This window comes from Wallemia mellicola (genome assembly GCF_000263375.1).
Source record: "Wallemia mellicola CBS 633.66 unplaced genomic scaffold WALSEscaffold_19, whole genome shotgun sequence".
Lineage (NCBI taxonomy): Eukaryota > Fungi > Basidiomycota > Wallemiomycetes > Wallemiales > Wallemiaceae > Wallemia > Wallemia mellicola.
This window is the reverse complement of record NW_006531976.1, coordinates 76,527-92,657: the sequence shown is the minus strand read 5'-3', so window position 1 is coordinate 92,657 and position 16,131 is coordinate 76,527. Positions and strand designations below refer to the sequence as shown.

The following is a 16,131-nucleotide window of genomic DNA, read 5'->3' as shown; positions in this document are numbered from 1 at the left end:
TATGGACTCGCTAGTAATATTACTCTACGCTTTAATCCAATATATCGTTCATCTCCCCCTATTAGCCTCTTTACGTCATACCATCAACAAGTAAATGTCAACAGAGAATTATACGCAGTCACCACCTAATTACACAACTACAGCCAATAAAACAGATCATAAGAATTACAATTCCATCTCTGGAAATGAAGAAATCACCAACGCTGGCCCATCTGGAGATCTCCCAGATGATTTCAAATACGGTGCAACCATTAGCGAATGTGTCAAAGAGATACGTTTACAATCCGTTAGAAAGATATACACAATATTGAGTCTCCAGTTACTTGCCACATTTGCAGTCGGTTTCTGGGTTTCCTACAGCCAAGCAATGCAAACGTTCATACTTAGACATCCTAACATCCTATTCGTGCCATTAATTGGATCATTCGTCACACTTGGTTTAACGTACTGGAAACGCCACAGCCATCCGACAAATTTGGCACTTTTATCATCATTTACTGCGATGGAAGCCTTAGCAATTGGTTAGTATGCTTTATATCTACGCCACACTTCTCATAGCCTATTTCAGGTGCTGTCATCTCTACTTTCGAAAACAAGACAATTGTCTTACAAGCTTTGTTATGCACTGCTGTTATTTTCATCGGTTTGACTGCATTCACTTTCCAGTCAAAATATGACTTTAGCGGTTTGGCGCCAATACTGAGCGTTGGTATATTCGGCATGATTGGTTTCGGTTTAGTTGGCCTTTTCGTCCCATTCAGCTCAACTATCAGTCTTGTTTATGGTATTCTCGGTGTTGCTTTGTTTTCTCTATACGTTGTCTTTGATACTCACCAGATTTTCAACCGTTTGTCTCCAGAGTGGGTGAAAATTTCATTATTAAGACCTTCTAACGCAGAGTAGTGAATATATTCTCGCTTCTATTTCCCTCTACTTGGATTTCTTGGTAGGTGTTTTTCCGTTGTTTCCGCTTCTTCCGCTGACTTTATACAGAACCTCTTCTTATCAATATTACGTATCTTCTCATCAATGGATGACAACTAAGCTTGTGGTCTCATTGCGTATTATTATTATTGTATGATTAAATTTATGATATTACTTGCTCTTTCTCGCTTAATCTGTCGGCCGAGATGTAACTTCTATCAAAATGACAGAATGATAAAGTTAGTGATTTAAAGCGGCATCGTTCCTTCCTATGCAGAGAAATGCATAAAGCATGCATAGATCATCTGACAGCTTTCGTCCGCAATCGTACCTCAGAACTGCGTTTTTATAATCACTTGGGGTATCGGCAGAGAAAGTAAAACTTTTTTTGAAATTAAGGGGTAATCGCAAATTAAATTAAAATTAAAACGGTATAAAAAAGGCTAGAAATACAGTATGATCGCGGTTCTTGTTTTAAAGCGGGTATGACTACGTCGCAATTCCGACAATCTCATCTTGATTATGACTCTCGCCGTGTCCTAATGCATGTATAATAGCATCACTATCAAAAACTTTCCTATCAAATCCAAGTGATTCGAGTTGTTTAGCTCTTATTTTCACTTGATCTATAATAACGTGGGGGTTATCCCGGTTTTCCTTTTCATGTATATGAGCAATAGGAGGTAACTTTGGTGAAGGCGCGCTTATATTCGTTACGCTAATTCTATGCGGCTTTTGTGAAGATTGTGATTGAAAATGCGTTGAAATTCGCTTCCTTAGGCTCTTCTTCGGGCTACTTAGACTGTTCTTCTTTGATTGTGAGCTAGGTAATTGTACGGCATGAGTTGGGGTATCAGGACTAAATGAAGATGATGTTGAGGCCGTTAAAATATTATTATTCGCGTTACTTTCTTCTTCTTCTGAAATTGATGTATCTATCCTCAACTTTATTTTTGATGAACGAGGTGATACACCTCGATCTGATACGCTAGTTGCAGGTATAGGAGCTTGTTGTAATAAATCGACTAAACTATCATCATTATCTTCATCATCACTCGGTAAATCTTCAAAAGTTTGATACTTTGATTGATGTCTAATAAGATCAACACGTACTTGAAAGTCATCATCTTGTTCTTGATCAAAGACACTTGATGATTCACTATTAATCGATGACCTATGTGCTACAAATGGACCGGATAACTCTGCAGAATTACTATCATTATCATCTTCAGGTGGTGTTACTAATACATCTGGAATATCAAAATCTATAGGCGCATTATCCTTTTTAAACTTATTTAAAATCTTCGTCATTGTTCTTGTTCAAATCGTTTGGATTTCGCACATGCCTCACTCAATGATGGCACGGACCGTGAGTGGCATCTAATTTAGCATAGCATGATAGAAACAAGAAATGAATGTAAATTTACTGTATTATTCATTCATACAATTATATTTACATATATTTATTCATTAATGTCCTCCTCCGTTACACTCAACCTTGACTATCAAAATTTTCCACAAAACCTAACCGATTAAAGCGATCAGTGCGTTTTAACGTAAATTAAATAGTGAAATTATATATTTATTTAACAGAATTGAATGAAAACAAAAACAAAATTTAATGTCTTGAATAAAGTTGGTTTTTGTGTATATATCATCATTAAAATCTCAATTTTGTGATTGCTCATTAACTGAATCATTCGCACTGCGATGATTAGCTACTTGCTCTGAATCCCCTTTACTAACTATTTTGTTCGTTAATGAATGGCTTCCTAAAAAGGTAACCAACTTACCTGGTAACTGAGATTTTCTTCTTATATAAGACGCACTATCATCATTCGTGTTTGTTACTATTGCTTCTGCAGGTATAAGGTCTGCAGGTATACTACCCTCCTCATCATAATCCTCTTGATCATTATTCAATTGTGACTGTAATTGCATTTGCATTTGCAATTGGGCTTGCTGATCTTCGCTTACTAAACTATCGCCTTCTTCACCTTCCATTAAATCAAATTCACCTTCTTGACCTTGCAAACTAACCTCTGCTAAAGCTGCAGGTAAGACGTCAATCATTTGATCAGCTTCTAATGCGGCAACTGATTCAGGTGAAATAAACTGTTGTGGTGCGTTGAGTGTTTCCGGTAACGGTCCTTTGTCGCCTCTATTCTCTATTGCTTTTCTTCTAACTTCTTCCCATCCCTTCAAGCGTTCTTCTGCTTTCTCCTTTTCAAATTGTCTTTGCGGTTTGTAATTTGAAGTACATTCATCAAAGAGTGGCGGGTTCATATCCATGAATAATTTTAATGCGTTGTAAACCATATTATGGATGGTCCTAATATGATCTAATTAGTGCCTATCCCTAAAAAAACCAACGATACTCACCTATTCCAGTGTATTTTCGAATTTTGGTATAATGATGAGAAAACTAAAGGTAAAATAGTTGGGAGGTTGTTTGACATTAAGTTAACAATGTAATCATTATTCCAGTAGTATAAAGCGCGCTCTGCCACTTGAAAATGTTGACTGTTGATACATCTAGATAATTGGTGGAATAATGGTACCATAATTCTTTGGAATTGAGCAGGTTCAATAACGTCTAGTATTTCTTCGACTTCATTTAAGAACATGACTTCCTTTTGTGAGTTGACTCTAGGCCAGTATCTCAATAAACCGAGAATAACTTCTTCCGTGAGCGTACTGTCTTTTTCTAAGAATTGTACTACACAATAGGCTAATTGAGGGTGATATAAGCTAAGTGATCTGACTTTGTGGAGTGGAATGAGAACTCTAGTAAGGAACGTTTTGTGCTCATCTTTCAATGGTAAAGCAAAGCCGTTGATGATAGAGCCAAGAATTTCCAATAATTCCGCAATGCCATTGTGCCTTTCAGTTTCATAGATGAAGTGGAAGAAGACATTGTTGATTGATCGTCTAATGAAGGCTCTAAGATTGAGGAATTTACCGTATATTCTATGTAAAGTAGTTTTTAAGAAATCGCGCTCCCTTGGATCTTCGCTGTCGAATAATTCTAATAATTGTAAAACAAACAACTGATCAATATAACGTTTTGCGATGTTAGTATTAAAATCAGGAGATTCTACGAATCTGAGGAATAATTCGTAAACTACTTGTAAATGTGGCCAAGCGAGTTCACAAATTGGTTCATCCTCTTCAGGGTCGAAAGCGTCACCATATGGGTTGACAGGTGGTGGTATAGAACGGAATAAATTGCAAGCGAACATGTGAACCATTTCTGGATAAATAGATTCAGTAATCACGTTTTTATTCCTCGTTAAATATTCCAACATCTCATGCAAAGCAGCAGCTTTTACTTGTTTTCCTTGTAAATCAGAGGAGGCATCATTGAAGTCAAATAAAACAGAAGACTGATGTAGTTTCTTTATAAATAATGAGGTTCTATCCTGGAGTGGTACGTCTAGAAACGCAGGGAGAGGTTCCAAGTTTTGAGGATGTGTAACGTGAAATCTAGAAGACCTTTGCTTCTTCGGTGGTTTGCCCGTTATAGGGATCGTATCTTTAGGTGATTGTATTCTCGTAGACTTTGGTGGAGTTGAATCCAAGTGACCGTGAGATGGACGCGGTATAGGATCCTGGGGCAACTCAGTGGTGACTAAAATGCCAGGATTGTCAGATTTCTTAGGCGTGTTGCTGTTGTTACTCTTGGATTTCGATAAACCGAGCTTCTTGAGAGATTTCATCGTCGTGGTCGGAATAGAACGAGTGTATGTTAGTACAAATAGTCTAGTAAATATATTAAAATTAGTATTGTTATAATTATAAAATGGAATTTGCTATTATCTTATTAGTATTGTCCTCGTAGAGATCTCTGGACTGACAGATCATAGGGTGGCTCAGAGTGACCAGATATACGTCTAGATTTGTAGCTCGAGTAGTAGTAGTAGCTACCGAACAATCCAAGCAGAGCCAGCACGATTCCCGACTTGTTAGCGAACATCGCTAGCAAGAGGGCCATAGACATCTTAATAAATACTAAACTATGGGTCTCTATTGCCATACCGTCTCTAGCGAGACTGCCTCTGTTTATCATTTTTTATTTTCTAATATGACAACACCCCGTGACAGCATTCTATCGGTTGCATAAATTGATCGGTATGTCGCTTTTAGTTTAGTGCTTTGATGTTTAGAACAGCGAGAATAGCGACGACTGCAAAGATGCCTACTCCATTCGCCAACGTACCACTAGCTCCTCCAGACAGTATCTTCAAGCTTACTGCTGCATTCAAACAAGACAGCAACCCTAGCAAGGTTAATCTGGGTGTCGGTGCATACAGGGACGATACAGGAAAGCCTTGGATCCTCCCTTCCATCAAGAAGGTAAAGTCTGACTACCTCACTAACGAGACAATCGACCACGAGTATCTGCCGATCCTCGGTTTGCCAGAGTACACACAATCTGCTGCCAAGCTCATCCTTGGCGACTCATCAAAAGCCATGTCTGTCTTTCTCTTTTCTTTGTCTATCTTCTAACCGCCTAGTAGCTCAGACAAGCGTGTCGTTTCCGCTCAGACTATCTCCGGTACCGGAGCTAACCACAGTGCAGCTGCTTTCTTAGCAAAGCACTACGACTTCACCTCATTCGGTATCAAGAAGCAAATCTACGTCTCCTCACCAACTTGGGCCAACCACCACTCTATCTTCGCAAACGTCGGCCTTGAACCAGTCAACTACCCATACTATGACAAGAACACCATCGGTTTGGACTTTGATGGCTTAGTCAACGCCCTCAAGCAAGCTCCAAAGGGTAGTATCTGGTTGTTGCACGCCTGTGCACACAACCCAACCGGTGTTGACCCTACATTGGAACAATGGAAGCAGATCGCCCAAATCTTCCAAGAACGTCAATTGTTCGCCTTCTTTGACTGTGCTTATCAAGGTTTCGCTTCAGGTGATCTCAACAAGGACGCCGCTGCTGTTAGATACTTTGTTGAACAAAACATTCCACTCTTAATCTGTCAATCCTTCGCAAAGAACGCTGGTTTATACGGTGAACGCACAGGTGCTCTCCACTTTGTCGGCAAGGACGCTGATGAGACTGAGCGCCTTCGCACTCAATACTCGGTCTTCCAAAGAGCAGAAATCTCTAACCCACCTGCATTCGGTGCTAGATTGGTTTCAGCTTTGCTCAACGACAAGTCAAACTTTAGCCAATGGGAGAAGGATATCAAGACAATGGCTGACAGAATTATCAAAATGCGTGAAATCCTTTTTGATCAATTGAACAACAAGCTCAAGACACCTTCACCAAATGGAAACGGTTGGGGACACATCACCTCACAAATTGGTATGTTCTCATTCACTGGATTGAACCCAGAGCAATGCCAGAAGCTTATTGATAAGCACCACATCTACCTCACAGCTAATGGACGTATCTCTATGGCTGGTTTGAACTCATCAAACGTTGAATACGTCGCAAAGTCGATCGACGATGTAATCAAGAACTAGATATACTTGTACTATCTAAATGAATAAATTAAATTTCCCCTTCATCTTTATCTTCTTTGTTAGTGACGTCCATTACCATAAAAATGGATATACAAGAAATACTAAAGAAACAAGAGGAATCTAAGCAGAATCAACTTAAAGTGGGTATCCTGTTTATAAATCTATCCCACTAATGCATCTATCCAGCCAAAGTTCTTATCAAAATCACAAAGAGAAGCTTTAGCGTTAGAGAAACGTCAGAATGAACATTTAGAAAAGCAGAAGCAACTAGAAAAGCAGAGAAAGCAGAAGGAGGATTTAGATAGGAGGTTGAATGGCGTATCTTCAGAAGTCTCTACTTCAGATGAACAGAAGGACGTATCAAAGAAGAGAGGTATGTTTACTGCCAATGTATTGAAGAAACCTTCTAAACCTGCTTCAGATCGCTCACGTTCACCTCAACCTGAGGATCCCGATATGAAAGCCATCAAATCGAGGTATTTAGGTGAGAAAGAGAAGCGTAAAAGGAAGACTATAAAGATTACAGACGCTAAACGAATGAACTTTGATTGGGATGAGGAGGAAGATACAGAAGCTAGCATACCAACGGATTATAAACCACTTACACGTCCAAAAGAACAGTCAAATGAACAACAGTTCGTAGATCATCTCGAAATACGTCAAGCAAAAAGACATGGATATGATTCCCGCAACTGGCGTGAAAAGGAATTATCACAAATGACAGAAAGAGACTGGAGAATCGTTAATGAGGACTTCAATATAAGCGCTAGAGGTGGTCAGATACCACGTCCATTGAGAAGCTGGGAAGAGAGTGCTATACCTGCTGAAATACTCGATATTATAAAAGAAATCGGTTACAAAGAGCCATCGGCTATACAAAGACAAGCTATTCCGATCGGATTAAACAATCGCGATTTGATTGGTATAGCAGAAACAGGTAGTGGTAAAACGGCCTCTTTCGTTATACCTATGATGAATTACATCAGTAAATTGCAACCTATTGGTGAACATAACTATCACCTAGGTCCATACGCCTTAATTTTAGCACCAACACGTGAACTAGCACAACAGATTGAATCAGAAACTAAAAAGTTCGCTCACCCAATGAGCTTTAATTGCTTGTCTTTAGTTGGTGGTAAAAGTCTTGATGAGCAGTCCTTCAATTTGCGAACAGGTGTTGAGATAATTATAGCTACACCGGGTAGATTGAAAGATTTACTCGAGCGTTCTATCATCGTATTATCTCAATGTAATTACCTAGTATTAGATGAAGCCGATCGAATGGTAGCTATGGGTTTCGAGCAAGAGTTAACATTCATACTAGATCAAATGGGTACTCCTGAGGAAAATATCCAACGACAAACATTCTTATACTCCGCAACTATGCCATCAGCCGTCGAAAAGATTGCACGGAAGTATCTTCGCAAACCAGCAACGATCAACATTGGTGGAGCAGGTCAAGCGGTTGATACGGTTGAGCAAGTTGTAGAATTAATAGACAACGAAACAAAGAAAACGAAAAGACTTATTGATATACTCAACAGCGAGAAATATGCACCACCAATTATTGTATTTGTTAATCAGAAGAGAAGCGCGGATGTACTCGCAAAGGAACTCACGAGAGCTCGTTGGGAATGCACCACGCTCCATTCGGGCAAGACGCAAGACCAACGTGAAGAGGCTTTACAATCATTGCGTGATGGCGTCGTATCAGTATTGGTCGCCACAGATCTCGCTGGTAGAGGTATAGATGTTGCTGATGTCTCCTTGGTATGCAACTATCACATGGCTAATAATATAGAATCGTATATCCACAGAATTGGTAGAACTGGTCGTGCTGGTAAGAAAGGAAAGGCTATTACTTTCCTTACACCACACGCTGATGATGAAGTTATGTACGATCTCAAGCAGGAATTAGACAAGAGTCCAATTAGTCAAACACCACGCGAGCTCGCTACACATGAATTCGCTCAGAGAAGGATAACGAGACAGATGAAGAAGGAACAACAGAGAGAGAAGGAAGCGGCTGAGATGGCCGTACCCTTGTCTATGTTGTGATGTCATATTAATTTTGTAATTTTTTATCATTATTGATTTCGTCATAAATGTATCCTAAAAAAACTACTATCATGCCACTCAAAGAAGCCAACCCTAGATCAATCAATGTGCAATTCTCCTCAAGTGCAGTAGAAACACCTTCCACTAGTTACCTCATCTTTTACGAAGACTGGTGTCCAGATTGTCGTGCGTGAGTGGATATCAACATAACTTTTGACTATTTTAATAGCATATAGTGTCCAGGATCTGTTAAAGAGAGTTTTTGATAGAGAAGGTGCACCACTTGCACAGATTGTTAGAGTTGGTGAGGTCTCTGATTGGAAATCACCGCAGAATATCTATAGAAGAGAATGGAACCTCAAAAGCATACCAACTATTATAAGATACGATAATGTGCGTTAAACAATCTATTTTGGTCTTCTAACGTGGAATTAGGGAAAGGAAAGCGGAAAGTTAGTCGATAATGAGATCACCGAAGGGTCCTTGGTCAGGTTTATTGCTTACTAAATTGTCACTTTCGTTATGCACGAGTTCACGAATGACTATTTCGTCTTGTGATGTATTTGCACCTAGATAGAATCAGGTACATATCAGAGAAATATCCGGTGATCACGAATATACCTATGGTATATTGTTAGACATCTACGTTAGAACTCACTGTAGATATTAGATATATCTATCATCCTAGATGTCACATTTGAGACAACTCTGATTGCAGGAACATGATTTTATATGATCTGGAGACACCACTTTCCTAGTCAGACGGTCTGCTCAACTATTAACCTCCGAGGTACACATCCAAGGTACTCTGTTGAGTCCGTTCTAGTCATTATGTTTCGTCACGTTGGGAGGTATCCTCTGGGCAGAATAAAAGCAGAGATTTTTCACTCCTTCAACCCATTCACAAATGAAGTTAACACAATTGCTCACACTCGCAGTCGCCTTGACCGTTGTAAACGCGAGGGCTGTACTCAATAGACAAGAAAAGAATCCTAATAACGATAATAGCATTTACCCATCGCCAAATGCCAATGGAGGTAAAGCCTGGTCTGAAGCATTCAAGAAAGCAGAAGACATTGTTTCACAAATGTCAATAGAAGAGAAAGCAAGTTTGATAACTTCCCATGAAGGCAGATGTGTTGGTACGTCTCCAGGTGTCGAACGACTTGGGATCCCACAGTTGTGTTTAATGTGAGTTAAATTAATTGTGGTGTAAAATAATTTAACGTAATTTTCTCACAGGGACGGACCAACTGGACCACGTCCAATGAAGGGCGTCTCTCAATACCCTGCTGGCCAGACGGCCGCCGCTACTTGGGACAAAGAGTTAATTTATGAGCGTTCTAAGCAAATGGGTCAAGAATTCTTCGATCAAGGTAAATTAAATCCGCCTTGTTAGCATTCTCTGACTCCACCTCCCCCTTTTAGGCGTTCACATCGCTTTGGCACCCGTCGCATCCGGTCCTCTCGGTAGATCACCACTTGGAGGCAGAAATTGGGAGGGTTCTTACCCAGATCCATACGCAAATGGAGTCTATTCATACCTTTCAGTTCTTGGTTTACAAGATAGCAATGTCGCTGCGACGATGTAAGTGAGAAAAATTTCATGCCTGAGTGTCTAACATTGTGACAGCAAACATTGGATCGGATATGAACAGGAGACTGCTCGTCATCCTTACCGTACTGAAAGTACATCTGATCAAAATTCAATTGATTCGATTATTGATGATGTGACGACTCACGAAGTCTATATGCATCCATTCGCAGAAGCAGTCAGAGCTGGTTCTGCGCATGTTATGTGTTCTTATAATCGCTTAAATGGTACTCAAGCATGTAATAATGCCTACACCCAGAATCACCTACTCAAAACTGAACTTAACTTCCAAGGATCAATTATCAGTGATTGGGGTGGAGTACACGATAGTGTTGATTCAGCTCTCAATGGTCTTGATTTCTCTGGTGCGTAGTGTTCTATCAGAAGACATCTACTAACATGAATTAGCCCCTGGTGTCGGATTCAATGGATCAATGGGTACATTCTGGGGTGAACTTGCTGAATTGGTCAACAATGGTTCAGTCCCTGAAGAAAGACTGACTGATTCGGCCATAAGAGTCCTCACACCGTACTTCCATTTCGGTCAGGATAGCGAGAACATACCACCAGAAGTTGTCTTCAATGGTAATAGCTACTTCGATGCTGAAAACGTCTATAAAAATGTACGCGCGGACAATACGGCAGAGCTTATAAGACGACTTGGGTCAGAATCAGCTACATTGCTCAAGAATACAGGTGGATTACCACTCAAGAATCCCGAACAGATCTTTGCACTTGGTAGCGACCTTGGCGATAACGCTCTCGGTGTAGATGGATGTGGTGACGCTGGTACTTCATGTCCGGAGGGTAATTTCAATGGAACACTTACTGATGCTGGTGGATCAGGCTATGCTTATGCTCCATATATTATTACACCTCTCGACGCACTCAAACAACGTACGATAAATGGAAACATACGCCTTTCATATGCTCTCACACATGACGATGAACTTATTAACGAGGTTGCACCATCCGCCGATGCTACATTGGTGTTTATCAATAATTGGGCACAAGAGAACAGAGATCGCGATGATTTACAGATTACTATTGAACAGTCCAATATGTTAGATGCGGCTGTGAATGCTTCAAGCAATGTCATAGTTGTTTTGCACACACCTGCTGTCATCGATATCGAGAAATGGGCTGATAATGAGAATGTCACAGCAATAGTAGAAGCCTACCTCCCTGGACAGGAGAGCGGAAATGCAATTATACCACTTTTATTCGGTGATGAGAACTTCAGTGGTAAATTGCCATACACTTGGGGTAAGACACTTGATGATTACCCACCAAACGGTATTGTCAGAGACAATGATCAATCACCTCAGGTGGAATTCACTGAGGGTCTTTTCGTAGATTACAAATGGTTCGATAAACAGGAGATTGAACCACGTTACGAATTTGGTTTCGGTTTGTCATACACAAACTTTGAATTTTCAGACATCTCAGTTGTGGACAATTACAAGGAGGATGACAAGGAAGTACAAGCGACTAATGAACCATTTGAAGGCTTCGAAGAAGGCAAGAGCTTGTACGATGTCATCAAGACAGTCACAGCAACTGTTAGCAACACTGGTGATGTCGATGGATCGGAAGTCGCTCAACTCTATGTCAGTATTCCAGGTGACGAACAACCTATTCGTCAATTACGTGGTTTCGAAAAGGTGAAAAACCTCAAGAGTGGTGATAGCCAAGAAGTCAGCTTCGATCTTCGCCTCAAAGATCTTAGCGTCTGGGATGTCACTAGACAAATGTGGATACTCCCATCTGGCGAATACACTTTCCACGTTGGTAACAGCTCACGCAATCTCCCACTTTCTGTTACTAGCACACAATAGACGCGTGTATAGTTATCATCATGTACATTAATATCTTTGGAATATATGAGAACTTTGCAAATAATTATAAACATATACAAAAAGAAACATATAAACAATCTTACTTCAATACTTTGATGTAGCTGATATGGTGCTAACCTTTGAAGATTGTGAAGGAGCAGAGGTTGAAGTTGATGACAATTTAGACCTCAATATCCGAGGTGTATTACTAAGCGAAGGTATTTTAGGCGATTTAACAGATTGCTGACCAGGTAAACTAGAGGCACTAGATTGCGAGTGTGAATGTGAAACCCTATGTCTATTTAAAGGAGTAGGATTTGAAATCATTGACTTCTTTGATTCACCAGCAGTTCCATTTGGTATTTTAAAAGTCGTTGATCCCGAGCTTGGTTGAGCTGTTGATGGTCGTCTGACCGTCTTCGTTGTTGTCGTCTTAGGGGGTGGTGGTAAACCAGTAACAAACGGATGACGGAGCGCACCACTAGGTTTCAGACGCTTTTCAGGATCCCATGTTAGACATCTCGTTATGAAGTCGACAAATTGCTCATCATCAGTCTTCAACACGGATGCAATCGACTTGGAATTTGGTCTCCGTCTGCGACCCTTACTGTTTATAACCGGACGAGGTGCACCAGTGGAATCTTAGCAATAGTTAGTAAAAGGATTAATAATGTATGCTTAACCCACCAAAAAAGATCTTTCTACGTGAGCTCTTGTCAATAATGTATTTTTCAGGTATACCTAGAATCTCCATCAAACATGCCAACTGCTCTTGTTCATTTTCACCAGGAAAGATAGGATAACCGGTGTAGAGCTCAACGAGTATAGCACCGAAACTCCACATATCAATAGCAGCAGTATATTCCATACCGAGAATGACCTCCGGAGAACGATAGAATCGTGATTGGATATACGTATATACCTTTTCATTCTCGAAGCAGCTACTACCAAAATCAATAACCTTTATAGAGCTCTTGGCTGGGTGACGCAATAATACATTCTCAGGCTTGAGATCACAATGTATCACGTTGTGATGTTTCATCAGCACGAGTGATTGTAGCATTTGAGCAGCAAACCTCTTAATTAAAGCTGTTGTAAATCCTGCAAAGCAATTTGCTTTAATCAATTCGTAAAGATTTATACTGAGTAATTCCGTAGCTATGCACAGGTGACCACGGAAATAAAAGTGTTCAGTTTTCATGATAACATTGTGTTTGTTCTCGGGATCCTAGAGAGAATTAGGTGTTGTGTACATTGTTAAATATCACTTACCCAGTCTACCAACCTGTCCAGTATCTTTACCTCAACTAAAGCCTGATGGTGAAATCTTTTCTTGTTTCTTATAATTTTTATAGCAACGGAGTGGCCAGTCTTGTGGTCAAGACATTCCAAAACCTGTCCGAAGGAACCTTTACCGAGTGTGTCCATAATTTCATATCTATAATTCAAATGATCGTGCTTTATAATATGATAATCGCCTCTTTCATCGTCATATCCGTAATTACTACTACTGCGTTCCTTCGTAGCTAGTTTCTTCTTCGAGGATTGCCCAACAAAGTAAATATCACGATGGTTGAATATTTCATTTTGCTCATATGGAGATAGACTACTACCGAAAAGTGCTATAGCTTCACGTGGTGACATTCTTGTAGTTGGCATTACAGGTTCTGGGAAAGCCAACATTGATTCTAATTCTGATAGCTTAGCACCAGCAGCTAACCTCCTGGCTTGAGATCTACGTATATATGCCATCATTTCCTCGTCAGCTATTACCTCATCTTGATTTTGACGGGGTGTCCTAACTTTGGCAGTAATAGGAGTTTGTCCGTTTAGGTTGGTCGTACTGCGTGATGATACCGGCGTAGCCAAACTACGTACCTTCGGTGTGGCATGTATAGAGTGCCTTGAACCGATGCTCGTCGAACTCATACTAGTTGGTATTGAAGTACTTTGCTTATTAGTGGTATATATAGAACTTGCACGCGGCGTTGATTTAACCAGAGAGATTGTGTTGTTTCTGTCAACTTTATCATCCTTATTGTCAATTCCAATCTTTGATAGGCGCTTTGATTGATTTTCGAGTGACTTGTCAACGACTCTCTTGCGCATTTCTATAGTTGAATCACTACTGAGCGCATCATTCAGATTATTCATTGAACCATTAGTAGATAATCTACTAGATTTAGTTGAATTGACTGTATTAATTGTGTTAATCGAATTATCACTAACTTTTCTCGTCGTGTCATTCACAGAAGGTCTACGTCTTATTGATCCAGGTGAACGTGTTTGAGGTGTACGGACAGCTGACATTGATATTCTAGGTATCCGGGTTGGTGTTATTAGCTTTTGATCGCGCTTATTGTCAGGGTTTAAAGTTTCATGACTGGAATGTGAGCTGGACTTTTGTAGACTACTAGACTGTGGCATAGTTCTGAACGAGTTGGTGGTTCGTGTAATAGTTGCATCATTTGAATCTTTTTCTTTCTGTTGATCCGAAGCCCTTATCGTTCTAGTTCGAACAACTGGTGTTGAAACTGGCGTAGATGACCTATCTTTTTCTTTGTCATTATTTTCTAAAAACTCGGGTTTTATTTTAGGTACTGGTTCCGGATGTGAAGATGTAGACTGTGATCCAACCGTCTTCCCTCTTCTTCTTCCCATAATCACAGCGCTTAAACTATTGCGACGTTGCCTGAAAGTAGACTGCTCACCATTTTGCTTTGGCTTGTCTGAAAGATTCTCAGTTGAGACTGGTTTACTAGTTGATAATGACTTTCTTGAAGAGCTGGTCTTGAGGAGTGATGGTAAACCAATACCCAACATACTCTTTCTATGAGGTGTACTAGAACCAGTAGAGCTCGTCGTTCCAATCGTTCCAGCCGATGAAACGGAATTTTGAGCTATATGAGATTGCGAGATTGGAGGAACAGGTGGTGGTGGATCATCTGATTTTAAATTATCATTCATATTTTGAGCAGAAGCCGATCTTCTGAAGAAGGGTATAGATGATGGAGTAATACGACGTACTGTTGAACTACGTTTGGAAGATTGAGGGAAATTTATACAATTAGCTTGTGTTGGTGAACAATTACTATCTCTACTCTCAAATCTATGCCTTGGAGGAGTGAATGAACTCTCTGAATACTTTTTACGCGTTACTTTTTGTGGTGTTGTAGCCGTTGTTTCAGAATATGCAGAGGCTTGTGATCGTAAGCCATTAGCGTTGTTATCATTATTTGAGCCGGTCAATGGGATAGTGTTTGTCTCTGAATAATCTTTCGGTATCCTTGGCACAGGTGGTACGTCGATGTCTTTCGGAAGACCAAATTCATCATTTGACTGTATTGACGAAATGTCTGAACTTGCACTGTTCCGTCTGCTACGTAAAGAAGAAAATGAGGTAGAGTCACGACAAGTCGACGGGCTTTCAATAGAAGTTGAACTAATTGAAGCGGTGTTAATAGCGGGTGTTGATTTTCTACGACTATTCAAACCCGGTTGATCAGCTTTGGGGCTAAAGAATTGCTTAGCTTCGGCTGCAAATCTACTACCAACGCTCAACCTATTCCTGCGCTTGTGATCATCACTTAAAAATGACTTTGGTGGTGGTGTTCCAGGACGGGAATGTGACGATTTTGGACGCGTTGGAGTAGACCGTTGATCGTTTCTCTGGCTATTTAGAGCTCTTACAAAACCTGGAGATCTCTGTGGAGTTTCAGAGTTCGTTGGACGTCTCAAAGTGGGAGACGTTATTGTTGTATTCGTTTGAGTTGCGGGCGAAGGTGGTAGATGAGCAAATGATTTACTCTGGTTTCTACGCATAGAATTGCGTTGTTTGAGCGTCATATCTAAATCAAATGTCTGGATATCCTATTCAGCTCAATTTAGTTATGTATCTGCATAACTTACGGGAAAGGTAGGATCAAAATCCATGGGATCGTTGAAGTTAGCTTCTACGGGGATAGATTGATGCTCTTGCGGTCTGTCAACGCGACTAGACGGCTTATTTAACTTGTTCATCATGATCTACTTTTCGATATCAGCTGAGATTTTAGTGTGATATTCAATGTGCACCTACATTAGCGTCTATATCATTAAATTTTGGTTTAATTCTAATTTTATATTCCAAGCACTTGGGTGTTGGTTTGCTACTTAGGCTGAGGTGACTGAGATATTAGATTAGAGAGGACTGTAAAATAAATAGAGGAAGTGCTAGATTTTTACACGAATTGT

General features: G+C 40.2%; 8 protein-coding genes across 8 annotated transcripts; 5 read left to right on the top strand and 3 right to left on the bottom strand.

The window, feature by feature from the left end:
- Window positions 1-94: 94 nt before the first annotated feature.
- WALSEDRAFT_21019 (eukaryotic protein) lies at window positions 95-1,044 on the top strand (the record flags this gene model as incomplete). Its single annotated transcript, XM_006959649.1, has 4 exons — window positions 95-521; window positions 569-860; window positions 904-946; window positions 994-1,044. 4 exons carry the CDS (start codon window positions 95-97, stop codon window positions 1,042-1,044), a joined length of 813 nt encoding a protein of 270 aa, XP_006959711.1.
- Window positions 1,045-1,413: 369 nt separating this feature from the next.
- WALSEDRAFT_29764 (hypothetical protein) lies at window positions 1,414-2,235 on the bottom strand (the record flags this gene model as incomplete). Its single annotated transcript, XM_006959648.1, has 1 exon — window positions 1,414-2,235. One exon carries the CDS (start codon window positions 2,233-2,235, stop codon window positions 1,414-1,416), a length of 822 nt encoding a protein of 273 aa, XP_006959710.1.
- A 924-nt stretch (window positions 2,236-3,159) lies between these two features.
- On the bottom strand, window positions 3,160-4,643 carry WALSEDRAFT_21001 (protein phosphatase 2A regulatory B subunit; the record flags this gene model as incomplete). Its single annotated transcript, XM_006959647.1, has 2 exons — window positions 3,160-3,256; window positions 3,307-4,643. Coding segments are annotated over 2 exons (1,434 nt in total), but the record flags the coding sequence as incomplete, so codon positions are not given.
- Window positions 4,644-5,070: 427 nt separating this feature from the next.
- Window positions 5,071-6,448, top strand: WALSEDRAFT_33463 (PLP-dependent transferase). Its single transcript, XM_006959646.1, has 2 exons — window positions 5,071-5,399; window positions 5,445-6,448. The coding sequence occupies exons 1-2, from the start codon at window positions 5,119-5,121 to the stop codon at window positions 6,406-6,408; spliced, it is 1,245 nt and encodes a 414-aa protein (XP_006959708.1). The 5' UTR covers window positions 5,071-5,118; the 3' UTR covers window positions 6,409-6,448.
- A 39-nt stretch (window positions 6,449-6,487) lies between these two features.
- Window positions 6,488-8,522, top strand: WALSEDRAFT_61060 (P-loop containing nucleoside triphosphate hydrolase protein). The gene is made up of 3 exons (XM_006959645.1): window positions 6,488-6,548; window positions 6,595-6,781; window positions 6,830-8,522. Exons 1-3 carry the CDS (start codon window positions 6,492-6,494, stop codon window positions 8,464-8,466), a joined length of 1,881 nt encoding a protein of 626 aa, XP_006959707.1. The 5' UTR covers window positions 6,488-6,491; the 3' UTR covers window positions 8,467-8,522.
- A 9-nt stretch (window positions 8,523-8,531) lies between these two features.
- Window positions 8,532-9,277, top strand: WALSEDRAFT_61059 (hypothetical protein). Its single transcript, XM_006959644.1, has 3 exons — window positions 8,532-8,656; window positions 8,703-8,859; window positions 8,902-9,277. Exons 1-3 carry the CDS (start codon window positions 8,538-8,540, stop codon window positions 8,971-8,973), a joined length of 348 nt encoding a protein of 115 aa, XP_006959706.1. The 5' UTR covers window positions 8,532-8,537; the 3' UTR covers window positions 8,974-9,277.
- A 96-nt stretch (window positions 9,278-9,373) lies between these two features.
- WALSEDRAFT_21012 (glycoside hydrolase) lies at window positions 9,374-11,898 on the top strand (the record flags this gene model as incomplete). Its single annotated transcript, XM_006959643.1, has 5 exons — window positions 9,374-9,657; window positions 9,709-9,842; window positions 9,895-10,054; window positions 10,100-10,425; window positions 10,469-11,898. 5 exons carry the CDS (start codon window positions 9,374-9,376, stop codon window positions 11,896-11,898), a joined length of 2,334 nt encoding a protein of 777 aa, XP_006959705.1.
- Window positions 11,899-12,003: 105 nt separating this feature from the next.
- WALSEDRAFT_20920 (kinase-like protein) lies at window positions 12,004-13,827 on the bottom strand (the record flags this gene model as incomplete). Its single annotated transcript, XM_006959642.1, has 3 exons — window positions 12,004-12,539; window positions 12,586-13,126; window positions 13,171-13,827. The coding sequence occupies 3 exons, from the start codon at window positions 13,825-13,827 to the stop codon at window positions 12,004-12,006; spliced, it is 1,734 nt and encodes a 577-aa protein (XP_006959704.1).
- Between the last annotated feature and the right edge of the window lie 2,304 nt (window positions 13,828-16,131).

Coding starts and splice junctions, on each gene's coding strand:
- WALSEDRAFT_33463 (XM_006959646.1), top strand. CDS start 5,119: ATGCCTACTCCATTCGCCAACGTACCACTAGCTCCTCCAGACAGTATC. Junction 5,400..5,444: donor GGCGACTCATCAAAAGCCAT/GTCTGTCTTTCT, acceptor ACCGCCTAGTAG/CTCAGACAAGCGTGTCGTTT.
- WALSEDRAFT_61060 (XM_006959645.1), top strand. CDS start 6,492: ATGGATATACAAGAAATACTAAAGAAACAAGAGGAATCTAAGCAGAAT. Junction 6,549..6,594: donor CTAAGCAGAATCAACTTAAA/GTGGGTATCCTG, acceptor GCATCTATCCAG/CCAAAGTTCTTATCAAAATC. Junction 6,782..6,829: donor GGACGTATCAAAGAAGAGAG/GTATGTTTACTG, acceptor AACCTGCTTCAG/ATCGCTCACGTTCACCTCAA.
- WALSEDRAFT_61059 (XM_006959644.1), top strand. CDS start 8,538: ATGCCACTCAAAGAAGCCAACCCTAGATCAATCAATGTGCAATTCTCC. Junction 8,657..8,702: donor TGGTGTCCAGATTGTCGTGC/GTGAGTGGATAT, acceptor AATAGCATATAG/TGTCCAGGATCTGTTAAAGA. Junction 8,860..8,901: donor CTATTATAAGATACGATAAT/GTGCGTTAAACA, acceptor ACGTGGAATTAG/GGAAAGGAAAGCGGAAAGTT.